Source organism: Cupressus sempervirens, chromosome 4, assembly GCF_028749045.1.
Source record: "Cupressus sempervirens isolate cs-2001-9-10 chromosome 4, ASM2874904v1, whole genome shotgun sequence".
NCBI lineage: Eukaryota > Viridiplantae > Streptophyta > Pinopsida > Cupressales > Cupressaceae > Cupressus > Cupressus sempervirens.
This window is the reverse complement of record NC_143121.1, coordinates 491,225,351-491,245,493: the sequence shown is the minus strand read 5'-3', so window position 1 is coordinate 491,245,493 and position 20,143 is coordinate 491,225,351. Positions and strand designations below refer to the sequence as shown.

General features: G+C 33.6%; 1 protein-coding gene across 2 annotated transcripts in view; it reads left to right on the top strand.

The window, feature by feature from the left end:
- Positions 1 to 14,184: 14,184 nt before the first annotated feature.
- Positions 14,185 to 20,143, top strand: part of LOC149562091 (uncharacterized) — a 48,189-nt gene continuing 42,230 nt past the window's right edge. For both annotated transcript variants that reach the window (XM_089825629.1, XM_089825628.1), the window contains exons 1-4: positions 14,185 to 17,398; positions 19,365 to 19,575; positions 19,702 to 19,852; positions 19,960 to 20,119. In XM_089825629.1, coding sequence (XP_089681755.1) covers positions 14,329 to 17,398; positions 19,365 to 19,575; positions 19,702 to 19,852; positions 19,960 to 20,119 — 3,592 coding nt within the window. In that variant the 5' untranslated portion in view covers positions 14,185 to 14,328. The remainder of the gene's footprint in view (positions 17,399 to 19,364; positions 19,576 to 19,701; positions 19,853 to 19,959; positions 20,120 to 20,143) is intronic.

Below are 20,143 nucleotides of genomic sequence, written 5' to 3'. Positions count from 1 at the left end.
CATAGTTTTAATCATCAAGAATATTTTCGTCAAGATCCTCACATTATCCAACATGCTCATTAAATGACTAATGAATCCTAGATTCAAAACCATTTTGGATAAGTGATCTTCCCTTAATCCATTCCAACTATTCCTATCATAAGCATCTCATTGTCCTCGAAGCCCTCGATGCCCTCCTTGCTCCACTATTAAAAAATAGAATCCAACTCTTTTTACATACACCTCCTTTGTTGATTACATGCTCATATAAGATCTAATATTAAAAGTAAGGAATGACCCAACAATAGATTGAAGAATCTATTTAAAGTTTGAACCTTGGTTGTGAGCTCTACATGTAAGAAGCCCCACCCTACTTATTCACCAAGGATTAACGTAAGGGCTCTTAATTGTTAATACACTAAAGAGTGATCCCATCAAGATTTAAACCTCAGTTGTTGGCTCTATAAGCAAGAAGCCCCACTATTTCACCTAAGGGTCGTATGCAATTCGGTAACATGTTGTTTAACTAAGAAAAATGTTATGGATTTTACTAATTGAGAGGAACTAGATAAAATGCTTCTTTTGTTTACTTACCAAGGAAAACATTCTATGTTTTGACATTTAAATGTAAATAATTCACAATTAATTTTTTTCTTATTGTTTTTTGTCAAGATCACAATTCACCTTCTAATGTAGGTCCTATTAACACAAGATAGAGTATCAATTTTTAACCTATTCAAAAGATGTGAATAACTTGGAATTACTTCTCCCTCATTTATACAAAGAGAGAGTTTTATGCAATACAAATCTAAATCTAAAGGAATTGAAATATGTATTGAAATAGAGAAAGGAAGAAAACTCACTTTGAGGAATACAAACCTATAAATATGTTGTTAGATGATGTTGGAAACTACTAGAACTCAAATTCTAGACTTGAAATTATGAGATCTACAAAACCTATAAATCATTTAACTATAGGATAGAGTCAACCTGCAAGGAAGATGTCAATCTACAAGGATGGGGATGAAATGTGTCCTTATCCTTTTGTATCTGATTGTAAAATTGATTTTCGATCTCATAGGTTCGAGAAAGTGGGTATGTGGATCCGCACTCTATTCCACTTTTTGAGATAAGTAACTTGCAAGAAAACACATTTCCTTATTGATGGGGATGGGGGGAGGGGTTGCCTTGGTTAAACCCCAATTTAGGAATTAACATTGAAAAAGAAAAAGAAATGCTAGCAAGTAATATAAGTAGATCTAAATAAAGCAATGTAAATCTATGGTTATGCTCTTGAATTTGAAGTGCAATCAAATATGTTGATGCAATAGCCTTGACTCAACGTTAACACCATAGGAAAGGAAATAAAAACCTTCATGGGTGAATGTGCTTGAAATTTTCCTTAGGAATGAATGTAGATCTTGGAGAGATGAATATAGAAGATGCAACAAAGGATCAAGAATGTACGAAGGGAGATCTTAAATGTTGAAAATTCTATGAAAGACCTTGTGTAAATTCCTTCAATAGCTTGAATGCTTGATCATCAATGGAGAATTCACTTGATCACCTATAGTGCTTGAATGCTTGATGTGTGTGGATGAAATCTTGGTTATGGAGAATGATTGAGAATATGGAGATGTGTACATGGATGCAAAATGAGGCAAATGAGTGTTCTTATAAAGGATTCAAAATAGACTTTCTCCCATTGACCAATTAGGCAAAGAAATAATGCCTTAGATCAACCCTGACATAAGGGTCAAGAAGGGGACCCAAAATAGATCTCGGGATAGGGACACATGTGTCCTAATCCTATGATAGGGACACACTACATCCCTATTATGGGTCAAGGACATATTACGTCCCTATCCCAAGGCCTAGAAAACTCTAGGATTCCCCCAAGATCCGAAAACATGCACTATTTTGAGAGATACAGTGCAAATTTCAAGAAAAGCCCTATTTCAGTGTGGAAAAGGGAATTTTATGCTTGGAAGATGGAAAAGGATGAAACCATATGGATAGTCCTACCTCAAGATTCGCACCATAGAATAGGAATACCAAGGAAGATTCATTAGATCCCACCCTAATTCCATCTAGGAAGAATAAAAAAAGGTGAGGAAATTTGTGCAAATGCAAATTAAATACTATTTATGATGAAAGCAACTAAACCATCATTAAATTGAAGTGTTTCCACTTGAAGATGACACAACTATATTATTACTAAAATTATTATTCAAAAACTCTAATTTATATGTTAACGATATCAAAAATTCTAATATTGTTACTACAATTTACAATAGTTTCAAGTTTAATAAAAAAACATTATGACAGATCTGTGTCCTCTCATTTTTTACTTAAATTTATATGTGTGTGTGTGTGTGTGTGTTTGAGAGAGAGAGAGAGAGAGAGAGAGAGAGAGAGAGAGAGAGAGAGAGAGAGAGAGAGAGAGAGAGAGAGAGAGAGAGAGAGAGAGAGAGAGAGAGAGAGAGAGAAACATTGTCTATTTAGTTTTATCAAATGAGTAAATCCTTGCCATCAAATTCAAGCAATGTCTAAACATCAAATTCAAGAAAGGTCTAAATATCAAACTAAAAAGTACATCTTACCAAGGGGAGTGCTTTGTTTTACTATTTAGCCAATTCCTCAAATTTTATTTTTAATATGTTTGCTTAAATATAGCATTTTATTTTATTTTAGCTAATTAGGCTATTTACTACGGGATTCTCCATCGAAAAGCCATAAAATATATCGCATCAGTAAATACATCATACTGTTCATCAAAATTTCTTTACGGCAAATGGGACACCAAGCTACTTGTAGAGCAAAGGGTTGCCATTGCCATGTTTCGACACTGAGCTATTTGTTGAAGAATATTGACACTATGCTGCTTGGTGGTAAATTGTGTTTCTTTTATGGGACATTATTGTGGCTCACCATGAGAATATGGGTTAAGAGATAAGCATCATAATTGTTGGGGATTTACCACAACCAAGGTAAAGGAAAATTTGCAACAATACAATACTCATCATTGTTGATCTGAACATGTGTGAGCTATTATAATTTGGAACAACATTCAATTGTATAATTTGGTCAAACTACTATTTCAATTAATTGTGGTATGCAGTTGGGCCTTTGCGAGTTAGTCTATGGTGGTCAGATATGTAAGGATGAAATATTTGTAGATAGTTGTCATAAACTTGATTGCTTGGAGATTTTTTGTTTGTCTCAGGGGTTGTGAAAAAGAGTAAAAATTAGCTAAATTACTTTTCTTCCTGATTGTGTGTTGTAAATGTTGTGTTATTTCAATTCTTTGGTTGAAGTGTGGATAGAGGGAATAAAATGGATTGTCAAGAGTGCAGGGCAATATCATTATAGAGCTACTTTTTTCTTTCCTTTTCAATTTTCAAAGTTTTGTGCATCTTTTTTTTTCTTTAGTAATTTTTCCAGGGAACAATTACCTATTTATTGATTATGGTGAAATACCAATCAACAATTGTCTCTGTAGGTTTTTCCTGTTAAAGGAGTGTTGTTTAAATTCTCTTGGGAAATGATCTTAATGTTTTCCCTTCTATTCCAAGGTAATTGGGTCTAAGTATTTAGAACATATTTACGAGTGGCTTGCCCTCTGTATACCAAATGTTTCTTTCTATGATCATGCAAATTTCATTTTTTAAACATGCATTTGCACTCTTTCGATGTGGCTATTTTGATGGTCATGCAGTTTTAGGCATCTATTTTTTTATGCTCTATGGTTTTGGAATTAGATTTTGTTGGAGAATTTTCAGACTTTCCTTTGCAATTTGAGACATTTGGATTTGCATACTACATAAGACCTATTTTATTGTAAAGTTTGGTGAGGGATTCATTATCCTCATTTTAATCTATATTTAGGCTTTGAATTTGGTATTTAAGATCTTGTATATGCAACAGACCCTGATAAATCTTGTAAATCCTACATAGCCTACGAAAAAATAACATTATATGGATATTATGATAATATTAAGAAGTTCTCTGTAATTTAGTGTCGTGTCACTTGACTTCTAGATTTTTTTGTCATCACCAGTATTGCATTGCCTCTGCCTTCCACCTGTCTTTCCATTATTGTCTTGGCCAGACAAAAGTTGTATGTAAAACAAAGGATCATTATTGTCTTCTAGCTATAAAGATTGTTAGATCCCAAATTTGATTAAAAAGACAAAAAAAAAATTTGGAAAGGCAAGATGAGGTAGCTTTATACTATGATAGGCTAAGACCCTATGCCTGCAAAAGGTGAGGATGAACATAAGTACCAACATGATCAAAGTGGTGTTATCTAAATTAAATGTATAGGAGGTTTAACTAACCTATGGCTGTCTAACTTTGTCTCTTTCTTTTAAGGCAAGAAGAGATTTTAGTGCACCCTAACACTGAAATGAATACATGAATGGGGAAAACTGGAGTACAAGAGATATGTCTTTTCCGTCCTATGGTAATCCAAGATAAACCATTTTCATTGTGTTGCAAAAATTATGTGTTTCAAGTTCCAAATAAACTTTAAGACCTCTAATTTGTTTTTATTGAGAAATTCAAGTGGCTTAGTAAAGTACGCATGCACTTTTTATATTTCTACTATAGATTAGATGAAGCAACATATACCGAGCTTTGATATGATGATAGACCTTGCATGATTTAGAGTTAGACAATGTCAAAGATGTGAAATGGGGAAAACAGTAGTAGAGGTTGGGGTAGAATGATTATTGCATCTCAGTATTATCACAAGAAGAAGAAGCTTACAAGTCTCTTTGATAAACTTGCAGAGCATGTTTTCCTGATTCTTTATATAGCATAATATGTAGATGAAGAGCACATGAGTCCTCACTAATATGCTTAAACTTTGTAAAGAATTTGCAAGTCAAATGCTGTGAAACTAACATATTTTTAGGATTAAAATAACCTTAGCAATCGTACAAACTATGTAAGGTTATGATTAGTAATAGAGCACACCTTTCTCCAAACACATCTCCTCTCTTCAAATCTAATGATTTGAAATGGTAACATCAACATTTCTATTTTAATTAATTCCTCCACCAAATTTGGAAATTTAAGATTGTATGTGAAGAGTTATCCACTCTTAGACTCTCGAATATCTCTTTTGTTGTTACTTTTATAACAATGCTTCTAGCTTTTAAATAACTATTAAAGATCCTTACTTAATAGTTGCAGTGCAAACTATTTAAGATGAAACAAATTAGACAATGATGTTTGAATTTGAGCCTTTTAGTGTGAAGCCGACTATTTGGGTTTTAGTTGTTCTTTTGCAATCTTTGTCTATATGTATAGTGTTAGTAAAATTATACAACCAGAAATGCATCTTATTTTGCTCCAACATTGCTGGAAGCCTATGGTTAGGTGAACATGATTTGCAATCATATCGAGATGTGTGACAACTTAGGCAATGTAAGTCTATGTTATAGAGACCTTTTAGGAAGATGATTATGAAGTACATATTGGATACAAAAGTAGGGAAGCACACATTTCTAGGATGCTTAGTCATTAGATTGACTTCAACATTTAAGTCATAGAAAAATGGTAAATTACTGAAACATCTTCCACAGTTAATGTCATGAATTGAAAGATGACCTCATTTCCCAGTGATGGGATAATTTTATTACAAAATCTATTGTGCATCGATAACTCTATTCTTCTCATTTTTGGGCTAGAAAACAAGCATGAATATGTCACTTTCCTTCTAGGATCACTTTTCATTTATAAATATTAAAGAATTCTAGGAGTTTATTAGTATCAAGGTTTGAATATAAGTATTCTAAGGGCATAAAAAACACTTTGAACTTAGAATGCCTCATAAACTAGAAGAATTTCTACACATTGATCCTTTGACAAAGGGATGTAACACTTTTAGATAAACTCAACCTAAATGTAATACATATTTCATAGACATGAATTTTCCCACACAAGGAAGTGATGTATACAATTGATTAAATGTATAATGAACGAAAGAAGGCGTCTCTAGGTCAATTGTCAACTTCTTAGTGGTCGACTATTACAACAACATCACAAATAATGTTGATTACCCATCTCAGGGAAGTTGTTCATTTTATGGTGATTATCTATGATAGTTGACATTTTTTGCAGATTTCTACTTCTATGCTTTCAACTGCCCTTTTCTGATATGATGCATAACACATAGTAAGATGGATATGAAATTTCATCCATTTGTCAGTTCCTCTTTGTTGTGCTTCCTACAAATTTTGAGCTCAAACTACTCTAAATCCTTTGATACTCTACCTCTTGAATGCATCTTCTTTAGAAAATATTTTGCAATTACTTTTATGGATTTCTTCCTATTACCCATGTGTTCAAAGTTTGTTGCCCATGCAGCTTATTTTGTTTAATATTTACATTTTATTCTATCAGATGGTGAATTATTCTGAAAGATTATGCTTCTTTGTATTGGCTAGTATTAGCTTAGATTAAAGGTTTTTAGGAAGTCTTATTTTCACTCAGAAATAATCCTAAGATTATTATAATTTATAAACTATTCTTTTTGCCTTCATAAGGAACTATCTAGCTTTAGCTAAAGATTATCTTGCCAACTGAGGAGCACACATTTACTCCTCTTTAAATCTTCATGATGCCAAAATAAATTCTAGAACTAACACACAATGCTATTACCCACATTCTGTCTCACTCCTTCCAAGTTCCTTGCTAATGACCATAGCTCCCGTATTGTAGCTGAAGCATATGCACACTAGAAATTTAGAAACAAATGAAATGTAAGCTCAAGATTGGCTATTTCAAATGCATGTCTCATTCTCTTTGACATTGTCAATTTATTATATTAGTCATTCACAGTTGCAAGATCATAATAGGACTACTATTTGGTTAGTAAATTAGGAGTTTTTCCCCTTTTCTTTTTGGCACTAGTGCTTTGTTCTATTTAGCTTGGATTAATGAATTTTGAGAACTTTTATTTTCTATCTCAGCTTGAGAAATAATTGTTAATTAGCATAGCTAAATTAGGAGCACATGATACTAAAATATGCTTTTATTGAAGAGAAAGTCACTTTCATGAGGATGTTCTCACTCACAAATAATCATGGAAATGGGTAAACATGTGTTTATTGGAGAGAAAGTCACTTTCATGAGGATGTTCTCACTCACAAACAATCCTTGGAATGGGTGAATTGGATTGAGACCATTTGCCCATAAACAATCTTGTACATTTTCTAATGAATATATCGCCTCTGCTTTCAATCATGGATGATTTCTTCTTATGATGCAACAATCTCTATACAATTTTTGATGCTTTATTCACATTCATAAATGTATTCAAATTTAATATGAAGAAATATCACTTACGAAACAAATTATTATTGTTACTTTAAAATTTCCTATTAGATATTTATGTTGTTGACATCTTTTATTTCAAATTGGATAAATATTTCAATTTGAAAATCTAAGTTTTGTCATCATTTAATAACATTTCAAATTAGATTTCTGACAATTTTTATATAACCAACAACTTCTAAACTAATTAAAAAACTGTATAAAATTATAGATTATGTCAATTTCATTTTCTTCCAAGTAATGTTGATATAAAATAACATTTATATCTGTGGCACCTAGAATATCCATGCCTAAGGCTGCTTCATCACAAAAATGATACTAGGATCTATTGCATCACATGTGCAAAACTCTCATTACTACTTTTAGTGTTAGATGCCTATGAGGGATCCTTTTTTAATATAGACATCCTTAAACAATACCTTTATGAGTTTTCTGCTACAATGACTCACCCTTTTGTCAGATTAGTGGATGGTTCATGGATTGGAACATTGGTTTCTGTTTTCATTCTAGCTTTTCCTCTTTCTTCACAAACTCTCTACTTTCTCTTTTTTAGCCTCTCTTAAATTTACTTTCACTTCATCAAAAGATTTAGTCACACATTCAATAGAATGTTCCATAATAGATGAATTGGTGGTACATTTGGACCCACTTTTCGACCAAGGTTCGTCACTATTTTTCTCGTCGAAATTTCAACCAAATTGCAGGTTGGTCGAAATTTCGACGAATGTATTCATCAAAATTTTGACTAACTTGCAATTTATTTGTCAAAATTTTAACCAACCTACAATTTGGTCAAAATTTTGATGAGAAAAATAGCGACGAACCTTGGTCGAAAATTGGGTCCAAATTTACTAGTGGTACCTCTCATAAATTATGTGCCAAGAAACATAAAATATTACTCAAAATTACCTCAAAAATAGTTGGGATTCTTCCATGCTATTTACCACTTTGATGATTATTTCAAACTCCATGTTCACATTTATAGTTATTTATTTTGAAGATTATCACAACAACTTTAAACATGGACATGGATTAGACCTATACCAAAAATATATAACCTAGTGGGAAATTAATGATTTTTATTGTATCAGCAATATGGTTATACCATTCAGTTAATTAATTTTCTAAATGTACAACAAAAAGGCTACTCTAGCTAGAGCTTATCCATCTTATACATGAAATTAATTACTATGCACCTGTAGTGACCATTGAGATTAAAATTTTTCTCCATATTGATGAGAAATATTCAAGGTCCTTTGAGTCCATTGCCCAAAATTCAAAATAGGGAAAAATGATTAAAGAAAAATACAAATCCTTCTAATTTAACAATGGACCAACTTGACAATTCTTTGCAACTTCATGCTATTTACAACTTTTATTGCATTCATGTGACATTATAATATGCCTTAAAACTATTAATTTTTCACAAACAACTACTTCTCAAGGTATAAATTGGTCAAACAAAGTAAAAATCTGAAAAGTTTTGCATGAAAGGGGCTAATCATAGCCTCATGAGGACTGTGAGTGTGATCCTTCTTTGCATAACATTGGTGGGAGTTGTGTATTTGGCCATTGACGAAAACCATCACCCTTCCTTCACTCAAATTTTTCTCACCTCTTTCTCCATAACACAGATGCTCTTTCATTCAAGGATGAAAATTCTACATTGAATCCAGATTATGTAAGAAATTCTTGCCTTTTTAAATCATTCATAGATATAACTATCAATAGTTTTTCACAAGATTATTTTTAAAATTATGTGCACATAACCTTTGGAATCAATATAACTATAACAATTAGTGCATTGAGGTTATCCAATATGGTGGATAAAAATATACACAGTGATGTTATTACCATTTCAAGAACCATTTCAGAGGCAACTCTGCTCCTCTCATTTGCACTTGAGCGAGAGACCTCCATAGTGGGTTGTGCTTCCATAAGCTAGAGGGAATCACGAGCAAGATAGATCTAATAGCTTGCCAAAAGTGTCATTGTTGATAGTGAGAAAATAATAAGGGGTCTAGGTCAAGAAATACCTCTACATGGAACCTACGGGATAATGTGATAGAGGAAATAGAAGCAAGGACTTGACAAAACATATGGAGCATTAGAAAAATATTGCACTTTAGAATGAGGAATAAGATATGACGAATATTACAAAATGGAAAATGTTGATGCACTCTCAATTTTTTTTTTTTGAAACATGTATGGAACACCACCTTTGCATAGATGAACTAAATCAATGTAGAAAGCGAAGACCTACAAAATTTGATTGCCATATGTTATTGCAAAAAAATTAGGCATTACACACTCCTTTTCAAATTTTTTAGATAGAAGCCGAAATTTTGGGATCCAAATCTAAGTTGCTTACCAACTACTTCTATTGGTTCAAACCTTTTGAGGTATTACATGATCATATTTTTTCAAATATATTTATGCATTAAATGAATGCTTTCGTGTTTCTATTAATTTGCCTTCATTGTAACTCTGCTCGTAAAATGCAACTCATCATTTTTTAAAGTTATGTAGACACATTCTTAATTCACTTGCTATGAAAAATAATAGGGCATAGGAGCATTACTATGAAATACTATGCACACAATTCGATATTAGTTGTTTACTTATTCTCAATCCAAAAACCAAACTCCACTAGATTATTGTGCCAATCGTAACAAAATATGCTACTACACATTAAAACAATACTACTTATAAAAGTGTTGTGCTTTTGTCTTGTCTGGAACTAGGTCTTTTTTTCTCAAAGATGATAATAATTTGATATACTATGTATTATTTAGTATACTTATAAAAGTATGTAATTACATTGTGCAATGTCTTATGACTGACAAATCAACATTGAATTTCTTTTCGGTTATTCAATATGCAAAACAACACTGAATATAATGCAACTCCCATATATAATTTCTTTAAATCAAAGAAAGGTGGCCTTTTGGGTGACAAAAATAAGTGGTACTTCACCAAATTTTTGATGGATAAAGGTGGAAAGGTGGTTGATAGATATGCTCCAACTACATATCCATTGAATATTGAAGTACTTAACAATCCCTGTTTTATAGTTTTATGTCATTCTCTATATACTTTCTTTGATGATTTATTGTTTTGTCTTTTTGCTGCATGTCTATCACATTAACACAAAGAACCTATTTTCTAAATAATGAATGGTTGATGTGTCAGTAAGTTACACTTTTTGTTTGGAGAAACATATTAAGAAGCTCCTAGTAACTGCCTAATACTTTAGAATAAAATATGGTACATCATTTCTACAATGCCTACATAGTGCTAAGGAATAAGATGTAGAATCCATTAAGATGTCATTGTAAGGAAAAAGATGAAAAAATCCATTAGGATGTTGCTCTATTACATAATAGGATTACAGCTGGAGAGCTTAGTATGATTCAAGATGCCGAAGTTTTCTTCTTTAATGTGAACGCGATCTTGTAATCTTTGCAATCAAATGTTTACATTCATTGTTTCCTTATGGAAATGATTTTACTAAGAGAGGTTTCTTATATTCATAGATGAAAGGCAATCTAGGATATCTAGCACTTGGTATGTGGCAAGGAAGAGTTCAGACCTGGTCAATGCATGCCTATTGTGTGGGATGAGAGAGAATGGTTGATTATAAGAATTATTTTCATATAAAATGACTGGATTGTACTAAAATAGATGTTTATGTTGAACTGGATGCCATAATACTTTCGATATTATTTCACCCATCTTGATATTAGCTAAGATACTATGGATTTAACATGAGCATCAACAACATGTAGTGTCTTAACCTTTGCTAAGAATATCCAACTATAGTATAACATATTTTTACATAAATGTCTTAAGCTTCGCTAAGCATATCCAGCTATAGTAGACAAAAATATATTCTATCGAGATAGGTAGCAAATCAGAATTTTGTCAAGCTACTATATAAAGGATTTGATTAAGTGATTTATAGGTATTTTGGTAAATTCCTTACACTATGCTAGATACTACATATGATTCTTATTCTCGAGATATATATATATATATGTGTGTGTGTGTGTGTGTGTGTGTGTGTGTGTGTGTGTGTGTGTGTGTTTGTTCTAATAAAATTCAACATCAAGACAAGTTTAGCATGATTAAGTTTAAACCTATGCTCCATGATTTTTTTTGGGACGGGGACATGTTTCCAGTACGAGTACGGGTATAAGTACAAGTTGAGGCCAAAATTTAGGGGACAAGACCTTAGGAGACAATGATTTAAAACATAAGAGATTTTTTAATATAGAGAGATAGTTAAAATATGCATATAATAACATTGCTAAACTATTCACCATAGGTTTTAGAAGATCAATACATAGAAAATTATCAAATAACAAATACTAAGTACTTCCATTATAACAATATGACATACATATATAACAAAAATCAAAATGACTAAAGACTCCAAGTATCATGCATGAAATTAGAATGAAATCCAACTAAAATAATAAGTAGTAAATACTAAATGCAATCTTTCCTAATTGCTATTGTTGTTCTATATTTTCTTCTTCCTCTTAACAAATATGTCAAATCTAAAAATGACTAGAAGAGTTAATATTTTACAGTTTTAGTATTTTAATGGACCAAATATCTATTTTTTATATTTTTATTATGTCTTTAAGACAGTTAGGGACCCACGCAAAAAATAAAAAATTTTAAAAAATGGGGATGTTTTGCCTTTACCTGAATGGCTGGAAAAAGGGGACGATCAAGAGTTTTGGGGATGACAAAACCTTCCTGATACTATTAGCTACAAAAAAAAAAAAAAAATTCGACGTTTTGCAAACGTTTCCAAAATTGACAAAAAGGGGATGACTCTAGGGATGACAAAAATTTGTCCCCACGTCCTTGGGATGGGCACGACCCCAAAATCACAGTGGATGTGTCCCTATGGACTAATGGTTTAAACTATAGAATATAGCGAGAACAATGAGGCAAAGTTAAATATGGAAGTTAGGTTACAATAGCGTGTAGAACATAACACAGTAAAATCGAAATCTATGTTTACATAATCATTTATTTTTTGGTATATTTGTGAAATTATGAAATTAATATATTTTGTGTTGCTACCAATATGCCTTCACTACGATGTGCATACATTTGAGTCACAAAATCCTACATTGAACTTTTTTAAAAAATCGGTAAAAGGTCAAATCCAAAACTTTTGATTATTAACTTATAAAGTTTATACATTAATCATGCATTAAACTTTGCAACTTGAGACCATAAACTAATTTTCAAGGAATCATTTTTTTGAAATTGTACAAAGTTCTCTCTATCGATCCCTCATTTAGACCCACATGAAATTTGGGATTTCTAATGGTAATTAGATAGGGAAAATTCAAAGCTTCACTTTGTCCTCTAAGTTATTTACTAATTACAAATTATATCATTTTTTATTAACGGAATTCAGGTTAATTCCTAACAGCTAACAAGATCTAACTCCTCTCATGAGAGCTTCGTTGAAGGACTGACACATGTAGTAGATGACAATGAAAAGTTTGGTTGAGTTCTAAGAAGTTGAAGACAAGGATGAAACATTTAGTTTAATTCAAAGAAGTTGTAGATTAAAAGTGAATAAAAATGAATAATCAAAATCAAGATTATGGCTTGTAGAATACAAGTCCTAATTCATATTTAGCTTTAAATATACAATAAATATATATGATGCACGTTTTAGTTTGCTTGTTAACTAATCCCTCATATACATGCATATCCACTTTTAAGATGACTTTAGCTTGTTGAGTGATGAAAAGTGAGGCCTGGTGATGTCTTTTCCATTAAAAATACTAGCAATTGTGCGTTTATGTACGCTTAATGATTAGCCGATAGGAGTCATTTGTTCATATGAATGTGAAAGAAGAAGAGTTCTACTAAGACCTTTAAATTATATATATCAATAAGTAATATATTTAAATATTTTTAATTGTTAAATCTTGGAAAAATTATATAATAGTTTACAAATTCTATTAATAAAAAAATATGATCAATCCTACATTGGATAAATTACCTATCAACCCTAATAAATAAAAATCAAATTGCCACATACTCATAGCTTGAATATATATACATACTATTGATAATGACAATCCATACATAAATGAAGCTCTTGTAAAAGAAGAAGTCAATTTTCAAAATTAGAATATTTTTTTTTGTGAATACATATAATTTTTTTTAATCGTAGATAATAAAATAAAATTTTATATTTATTTATTTTTAAAGATTCTATATGATAGAAATATTTTTTGGTATGATTGATAGAATTGATTTTTTTCTATAAAGTTGAAATTATAATTATTAATGTTTATATATAAAATTTATAGCATTTGACGAGGAGAATTTTAATTGTGACAAATAATAGCACTATAAATACTAAGATTTATACATAATTACTTAGAATAGATATTAAAAACACCATCTAATTAAAAATAAATAAAAAATAAAAATCATTTGTTACACAATTTAAAAAAATATTTTTCTTTAAAAATATGTGAATAATTTTATATTGATATTAATTTTCTATTAATTATAAAAGAAATAATAATTATTTTTAAATTAAATTAATTGAAATCTAATTTTTTTTAATATTAGTGTATTATTGTCTATTTAATCAAAAAATATATTTTATTGATATTTGATGATGCATATTCTACATTATATGAATATTAAATTGAAGTAATTAATAGTAATTTACAATGTTGTTTACATGTTCAAAATATAAATGAAATTGAATGAACAAATATATATAATAGAAAGTAGATGTGAATATAAAAAACTAAAATAGAAACTTGTCAAAATATTAAAACTAAGATTGATAGAATAAAATTTCATTTGTGAAAACTCGAGTTTTCCATCTCGAAGTTGTATCATCTCAATTTCTCAAAATCAAATGCGTTTCAATTTCAGTGTCGGCGTGTTTGGGAGAGGAGAAGCTCAATCCTACGTTGACCAATAAGAGCAGAAGAGTGAATCTGGATGGAGGAAAGGGTCAGAGAAATGCAGTGGGATTACAGAGGAAGAAGAAGCAGCATGATGAGGTACCCTTTGGAAACAAAGCATTATCCTACCTCTGCACCCGTGCCTCTGGAACCATGGGACCGTCAAGCTATTCTCGACTACCGAAACAGAGTCAATGCTAATTCAAATGCTCGCTTGAGATCTGATGAACATTACCCTCGCATGAGAGATGGAGCCCCGGCCGAGGATGCAGATCGCTCAAGGTGGCCCAGGCTGAGAGATGTTTCGTCCTCTCCTCCAAGAATTCGCAGAAATCAAGATTGGCGCTTTAGAGAGCAGGAGCCGCCGTTTTACTACCATCAGGTATGTGCTCCCCCAAACCCTAACCATGCTCTGGATCAAGGAAGACTATTTCGATTGAGTGGGGAGAAAAGAGCTAGGCTAGAACTCAATAATGACGAGGAGTTTCAGATGCGTAGGAGGCCGAAATTTCTACAGCATGAGCATTTGCGCTTTCCACCATCGCCTCCGCCTCCTCCTCCGCCTCCACCGCTTCCTCCATCGCTCCCCCTTCCGCCACCTTTCCCTCTCCCCCTTCCTCACCGAGATGTCTATTTGCCGTCTCCCAGGGTTAAATGGCAGCATGATTTATTTGAACACGCCCCCAACGTGACGAACAAGCAAATGAAGGATAGGGATGCTGTTTCATTTGGTTCTTCCATTGTAGGAGGAAGAGGTTTTGATGGCTTTATTGCAGTGGAAGATGACTTGTCCAAAGGGGTGGAGGTGGATGAGGAGGTGGATGATGAAGACAGTAGGCGCAACCTTACATCTCTTTTATCTGACTTGAAAGATCAAGTATTAGCTTCTACACCTGGTACAAGGGGCCCGGAGCTTTCGGAAACAGGGAAAGGAAAACCTCATATCAGAGGGAGAAATCAAAATGTGAATGAGAGCGTGGGTACTATGCATTCGAAGAAATTAAAAAACAAAAATCCACCATCCACTCAGTCAAGCCAGAAGAAAGTGAAGACAAGAAAGAATCCAATTCAATCTTCATCTGCTTCTGCATTTGTCCAACAAGGAAAAATGTCCCAAAATGGATCATTCTCTCATCTACTAGAGGCAACCCCACAGGGTGAGGAGTCTTCTGAAACTAAGTATGAGAGGAGTACAGCAGATCTTTCTGTTGTTTTCAGACGCAGTGGTATGGTTGCACAGGAGGTTGTCAGTACTATAGACAATAATTGGCATGATTTCGCGCTAACAAAGTCTTTTGCTTCTAAAGTATCAATTCCGCAGGAAGACCTTGAGGAGGAAGAAGGCGAGATTAAAAGTGCAGAGAGTTACGATGCATTGTATGAAGGGAAGAGGTTGAGAGACCATCAGAACAGAGATTCTCAATTAAAGACCAAGTCTATGAATCTGCCTTCAGAAACCATTTCATCTGAAAAGGATTTGATTGTACAAGGAGATTCAACTCAGCCAACTTGTTATTTAGAGGGAATAGACATTGGGACTACATCGGCAGTACAGTCCGAGGAAAGATTTGTTCCTGAATGCAACTATTTTGCATTGGGTGGCAGGGGAAGTGATAGTCCAGCCACTTTAATGTCTAATCCTGCTGATTGTGGAGAACCCACTGCAGAATCTATATCGACCTGCATGGCACACTTAAAGCAACAGAATAACTTGGCTATTAATGCTCCCTCCGGGCCCAACCTCACTCCGAGAGTCATGCAGGAGGGTAGCTACCAAGATACATCTTTGACATCATTAGCTTGCGATGCTATTGATAAATTGGATTATAAGGAAAGACTGCAGAAGAAGTTGAAATTTGAGCAAAGAGAAAAGCCACCATTAAATGATAATGTAAGACCAGAAGAACCTCTTTTGACGTCTTCTCTTTTGCAAGCTCACACTGACGTGATGGAATCACAAGGAACTATGACTGCGGATCAAGTGTTGACAAATATGACATTGAGATCAAATTTATCTCATCAGTCATCAGGGGCATATCAGTTTCAAAGCTCACAGCTGGAAAAGAAATTCTCTCAAAGCACTATATCATTACCCATTTTGCCTCAAAGCAAGCTTTCTATTTCTAGCCAGCCTACTAAAACCAAAGTGGTGGCTAGTTCAGTTCTTGCTGGAAGGTCTCGATCGTGGCATCGGACCGATAATGTAACAAGTTCTTCTTCATTGGTTAAACCTCAAGTTATTCAGAATGATACTACTTCAGTAGTCCAGAAAGTAGTGAAGAGGGAGAAATTCCATTCTGCTGCCTATGTTCGCAAGGGAAATAGTCTTGTAAGGGCTCCTTGTCCTCCCATGGGTTTGTCATGTACAAAATCAAGTTTTGCCGGTTCTTTGACTACTGATAAGACAACAACACTGAACTCGTCCTCTTTGAAAATTATATCAGCAACAGGAGACATAGACAATGTTTTAACTGGTTTGGGCAGTAATATTGGGTCCAGTGGGTTGTCTTCTACAACAGCATATAGGGTTCCCACTCCTGCTTTCGAGAGATCTACAACTCCACCTGTAGTTGCAGCTGCTAAATCACCAGTCTGCGTTTCTGCCTCTCCTGAGTCTTTAGTTCCCACATCGATGTCTGGCACTCTGACTGAAGTACACGTTTTGACCACTGGTGCACAAGTTGAAGATTGCAAGATTAATAGTAAAATTGATGTAAGTGTGACCAACAATTTATTTGAAAGCCTAATGGGCGATCCATCACTGCTAAAAAGAAATCAGAATGAAGGTCACATTGAGAATGCCCTAGCAGGTCAGATGACGAATTTGAAGTGGAAGTCAAACCGGGCAATTGCAGATTCAATTTATAGAAAACAAGGTTCAGTAGCATCTATTGGTGAAGGTGTCCATTTGCCACCAAATTGCCTGTTGCAGGATCGATACTATAAGAGAAAGAAGAATCAGCTTGTTAGAAGCAATTTGCCAATGGACAGAAAAATGACCAAGCCACTAGAGGTTCCTAATGTAAGTTCTTTGGAAACAGAGTTGAATGTTCAAACACTGAAAGATCAAAGGCGAAGGACATTTATTCAAACAAAGCTTGGCAGAGGTATGCAATCTTGATTGGCTGACGTGGTTTTCTGATCTCCCTCCAAACAGAAAGTGATTTAGCTAATGAAATTCTGTGGTTTAGTATTTAACATCATTAGTGGGAGATACTGCTACAGATGCAGGGGTGACATTTTAAAATTTAGATTTTGGGGGTTTCATGGGTATGTGTTGTGATTGTAAATGTGGAAACTTAAATTAAACATATAAGATGCAGCAGAGGTTGAAAGATCTAAAGCACGCCTTTTAGATTTTTTTTGCCATGTTTAAAATTAACAGTGAATTGTGAAATTTCTGGAAATACAAGCAAGGCCTGGAAAAGCTTGGATACAAATGTATTAAAACTTAGAATTCAAAATGGTATTTGGAAGATAATCTGAGAGAAATATGTGTGCTGCACTTATACACAAATCTTCTAGTCTAAAAAGGCACTAGTATAGATGATCTCAGATAACACTGGTGTTTTGCTTACTATCACTTCATAACTGGTGGGTGACTGATCGTATGCCAATCAGGACATAACAGTCATACACCTGCATGACTGACATTTTCCTCTGAAATGGATCTATTTTTCATAGCCAGTTTACTCCCATAAAACTATGGGAGGCAATGTAGCAGCTGCGCACCCAATTTGACAGGTCTGCTACACCTATTTAGAGCCATGTAAGCCTACCAAATTCATGTAATAAAATATTTTGTATGTCTCATAGCTAGTATTTTCATTTCAGTTCTTCAAATTATTGGGAAAGCCATTTTAAATCTATTTGTTAGAAGAGATTTAAACTGCAAAGAAGCTAATGCTGATCCGTAGCTTGTGGATTAAGTCATTTATTATGAAACAATGTGTCATGATATGATTTGATATTTTCTGACATGAATTGTTTCATTGATTACTTTGTATCCCATTATTGAATAGCTCTCCTCACATTTAAAATCTCCCCAAAATTGTATAGGAAGCTGAGCTGGTGGTACCTCCCAAAAGCTGCATCTATTTAGGAAATCACTACCATCCCAGTTAAGGATCTTACTGGATGCTATTAAATAATGTCATGAATCTTGAGGGAATATGGTGGATACGTAGCAACAATCTTCCCCTCAACATTATTCGAGGGGATTTGAACCTTTGACTCTGCTCTGATACCACTTGTAGGGAGTTAAGCTGCCCATTTATTCTATAAGATGCATATATTTAGGAAGCCGCTACCATCCCAGTTAAGGATCTCGCAAGAGGCCATTAAACCATGTCACGTATCCCGAGGGGATATCCTTGACACTTACTAACAAACTTCTGGAGCCCAATTAAGTATTTCTAGTGTTAAATTGAGTTTTGAGGATAGAGGGGACATGTGAATGCAGTTTCGATAGGGAAATTATTTTTTGGGTTTTGGAGATGGTGGAGGACAGCTATTAAAATAAGTTAAAAGTAACTTAAAACCAAGATATTCTGTAGTTTTAAAATGTAAACATGTTATATTATATCTGTAATTACAATCCTGCACTTTTTGGCATTTTAGGCCTTCTTAGCCATTTTTCTCCTAAAACTTTGCGCATCAAATGGTGCTGTCTGCCGGTCTCAAGGAAGGAGACATTGGTCACCTGAACCCTCAGGCACGTGTGGCAAGTGAACACTTTATATTTTCTCCTTTATCCTATATGTGAATTGTAATGCTCTGTGGTATCTTTTTGAAGCTTGCTGAATGCTGAAAAATTTACATGTCTTATTAAGAACACCAGATTGTTCTTTCTTCTTTAGCATCCTGCCCTTATCTGAGATGCCATTTTTAGTGTTTCCAGCCTATTTTGTTTCTTTTTTAGATTACTATAATATCACAAGTTTTCTCTATTTTCCCATTTTTGATAGATGTATGTTCATGCTTGACTGAAATAAAATCATTTAGGTTATAGGTCTTACTATCCTGTTAGGTGTTTAACTTGTTTAGCTAATTCACCGATCTTGATGAGCACAGTTTTGAAGCAGAAGAATCATTGGACATCACAATCTTCATGGGTATGGACACTTGATGAAGCAGAAACATCTAATATACCTCTTTTGCAGTCAAGGAGGGTGGCACCTTTGCTCTGCCCTTGGAAAAGACCATCTTATGGAAAGTCAGGTCTTGTGGGAAAACTCAAAGCTGTACCAAGTATCAGTAAAGGTTCTCCTCTTTCATTAATAAGGTGCTGACATCAGCTATACCAAATTCTTTTGTTTTCATGACTTTTTAGAGTTTTTACAATGAATTATTTAGTTGATTACCAAAATATTTATTAAACAAAGCAATTGCATCATTTGTGTGATGGCAGGAAGAAGTTGAAGCGTCTCCAGAAGAGGGATACTGTTTACACAAAATCACTGAATGGTTTCTCGTTACATAGATCAGGTGTTTTAAGTCTTGGAGGATCTAATCTGAAATGGACAAAGTCTATTGAGAAACGCTCTAAAGAGGCTAGTGAGGTGTGTCTTATTCTAACTTCCATTAATTTGTGTTCAGGATGTCACAAGTTTTCAATTTGCAGACTACTGGTTGGTTGAGATGAAATCTGGTTCTTAATGTTTTCTAGGAAATAACAATGGCAGTAGCAGCCACAGAGAAGAAGAAAAGGGAGGCAAAGGCTGTTGGTGATGTTATTACTTCTGTTTCCAAGGAAAATGCAGTTAGACGGTCTTTTAAACCATCTCAAGGAATCAAATCACGTGCCCGCAAGTCAAAACAGGCAACAGGTATGGATTTTTGTAGGAACGTCA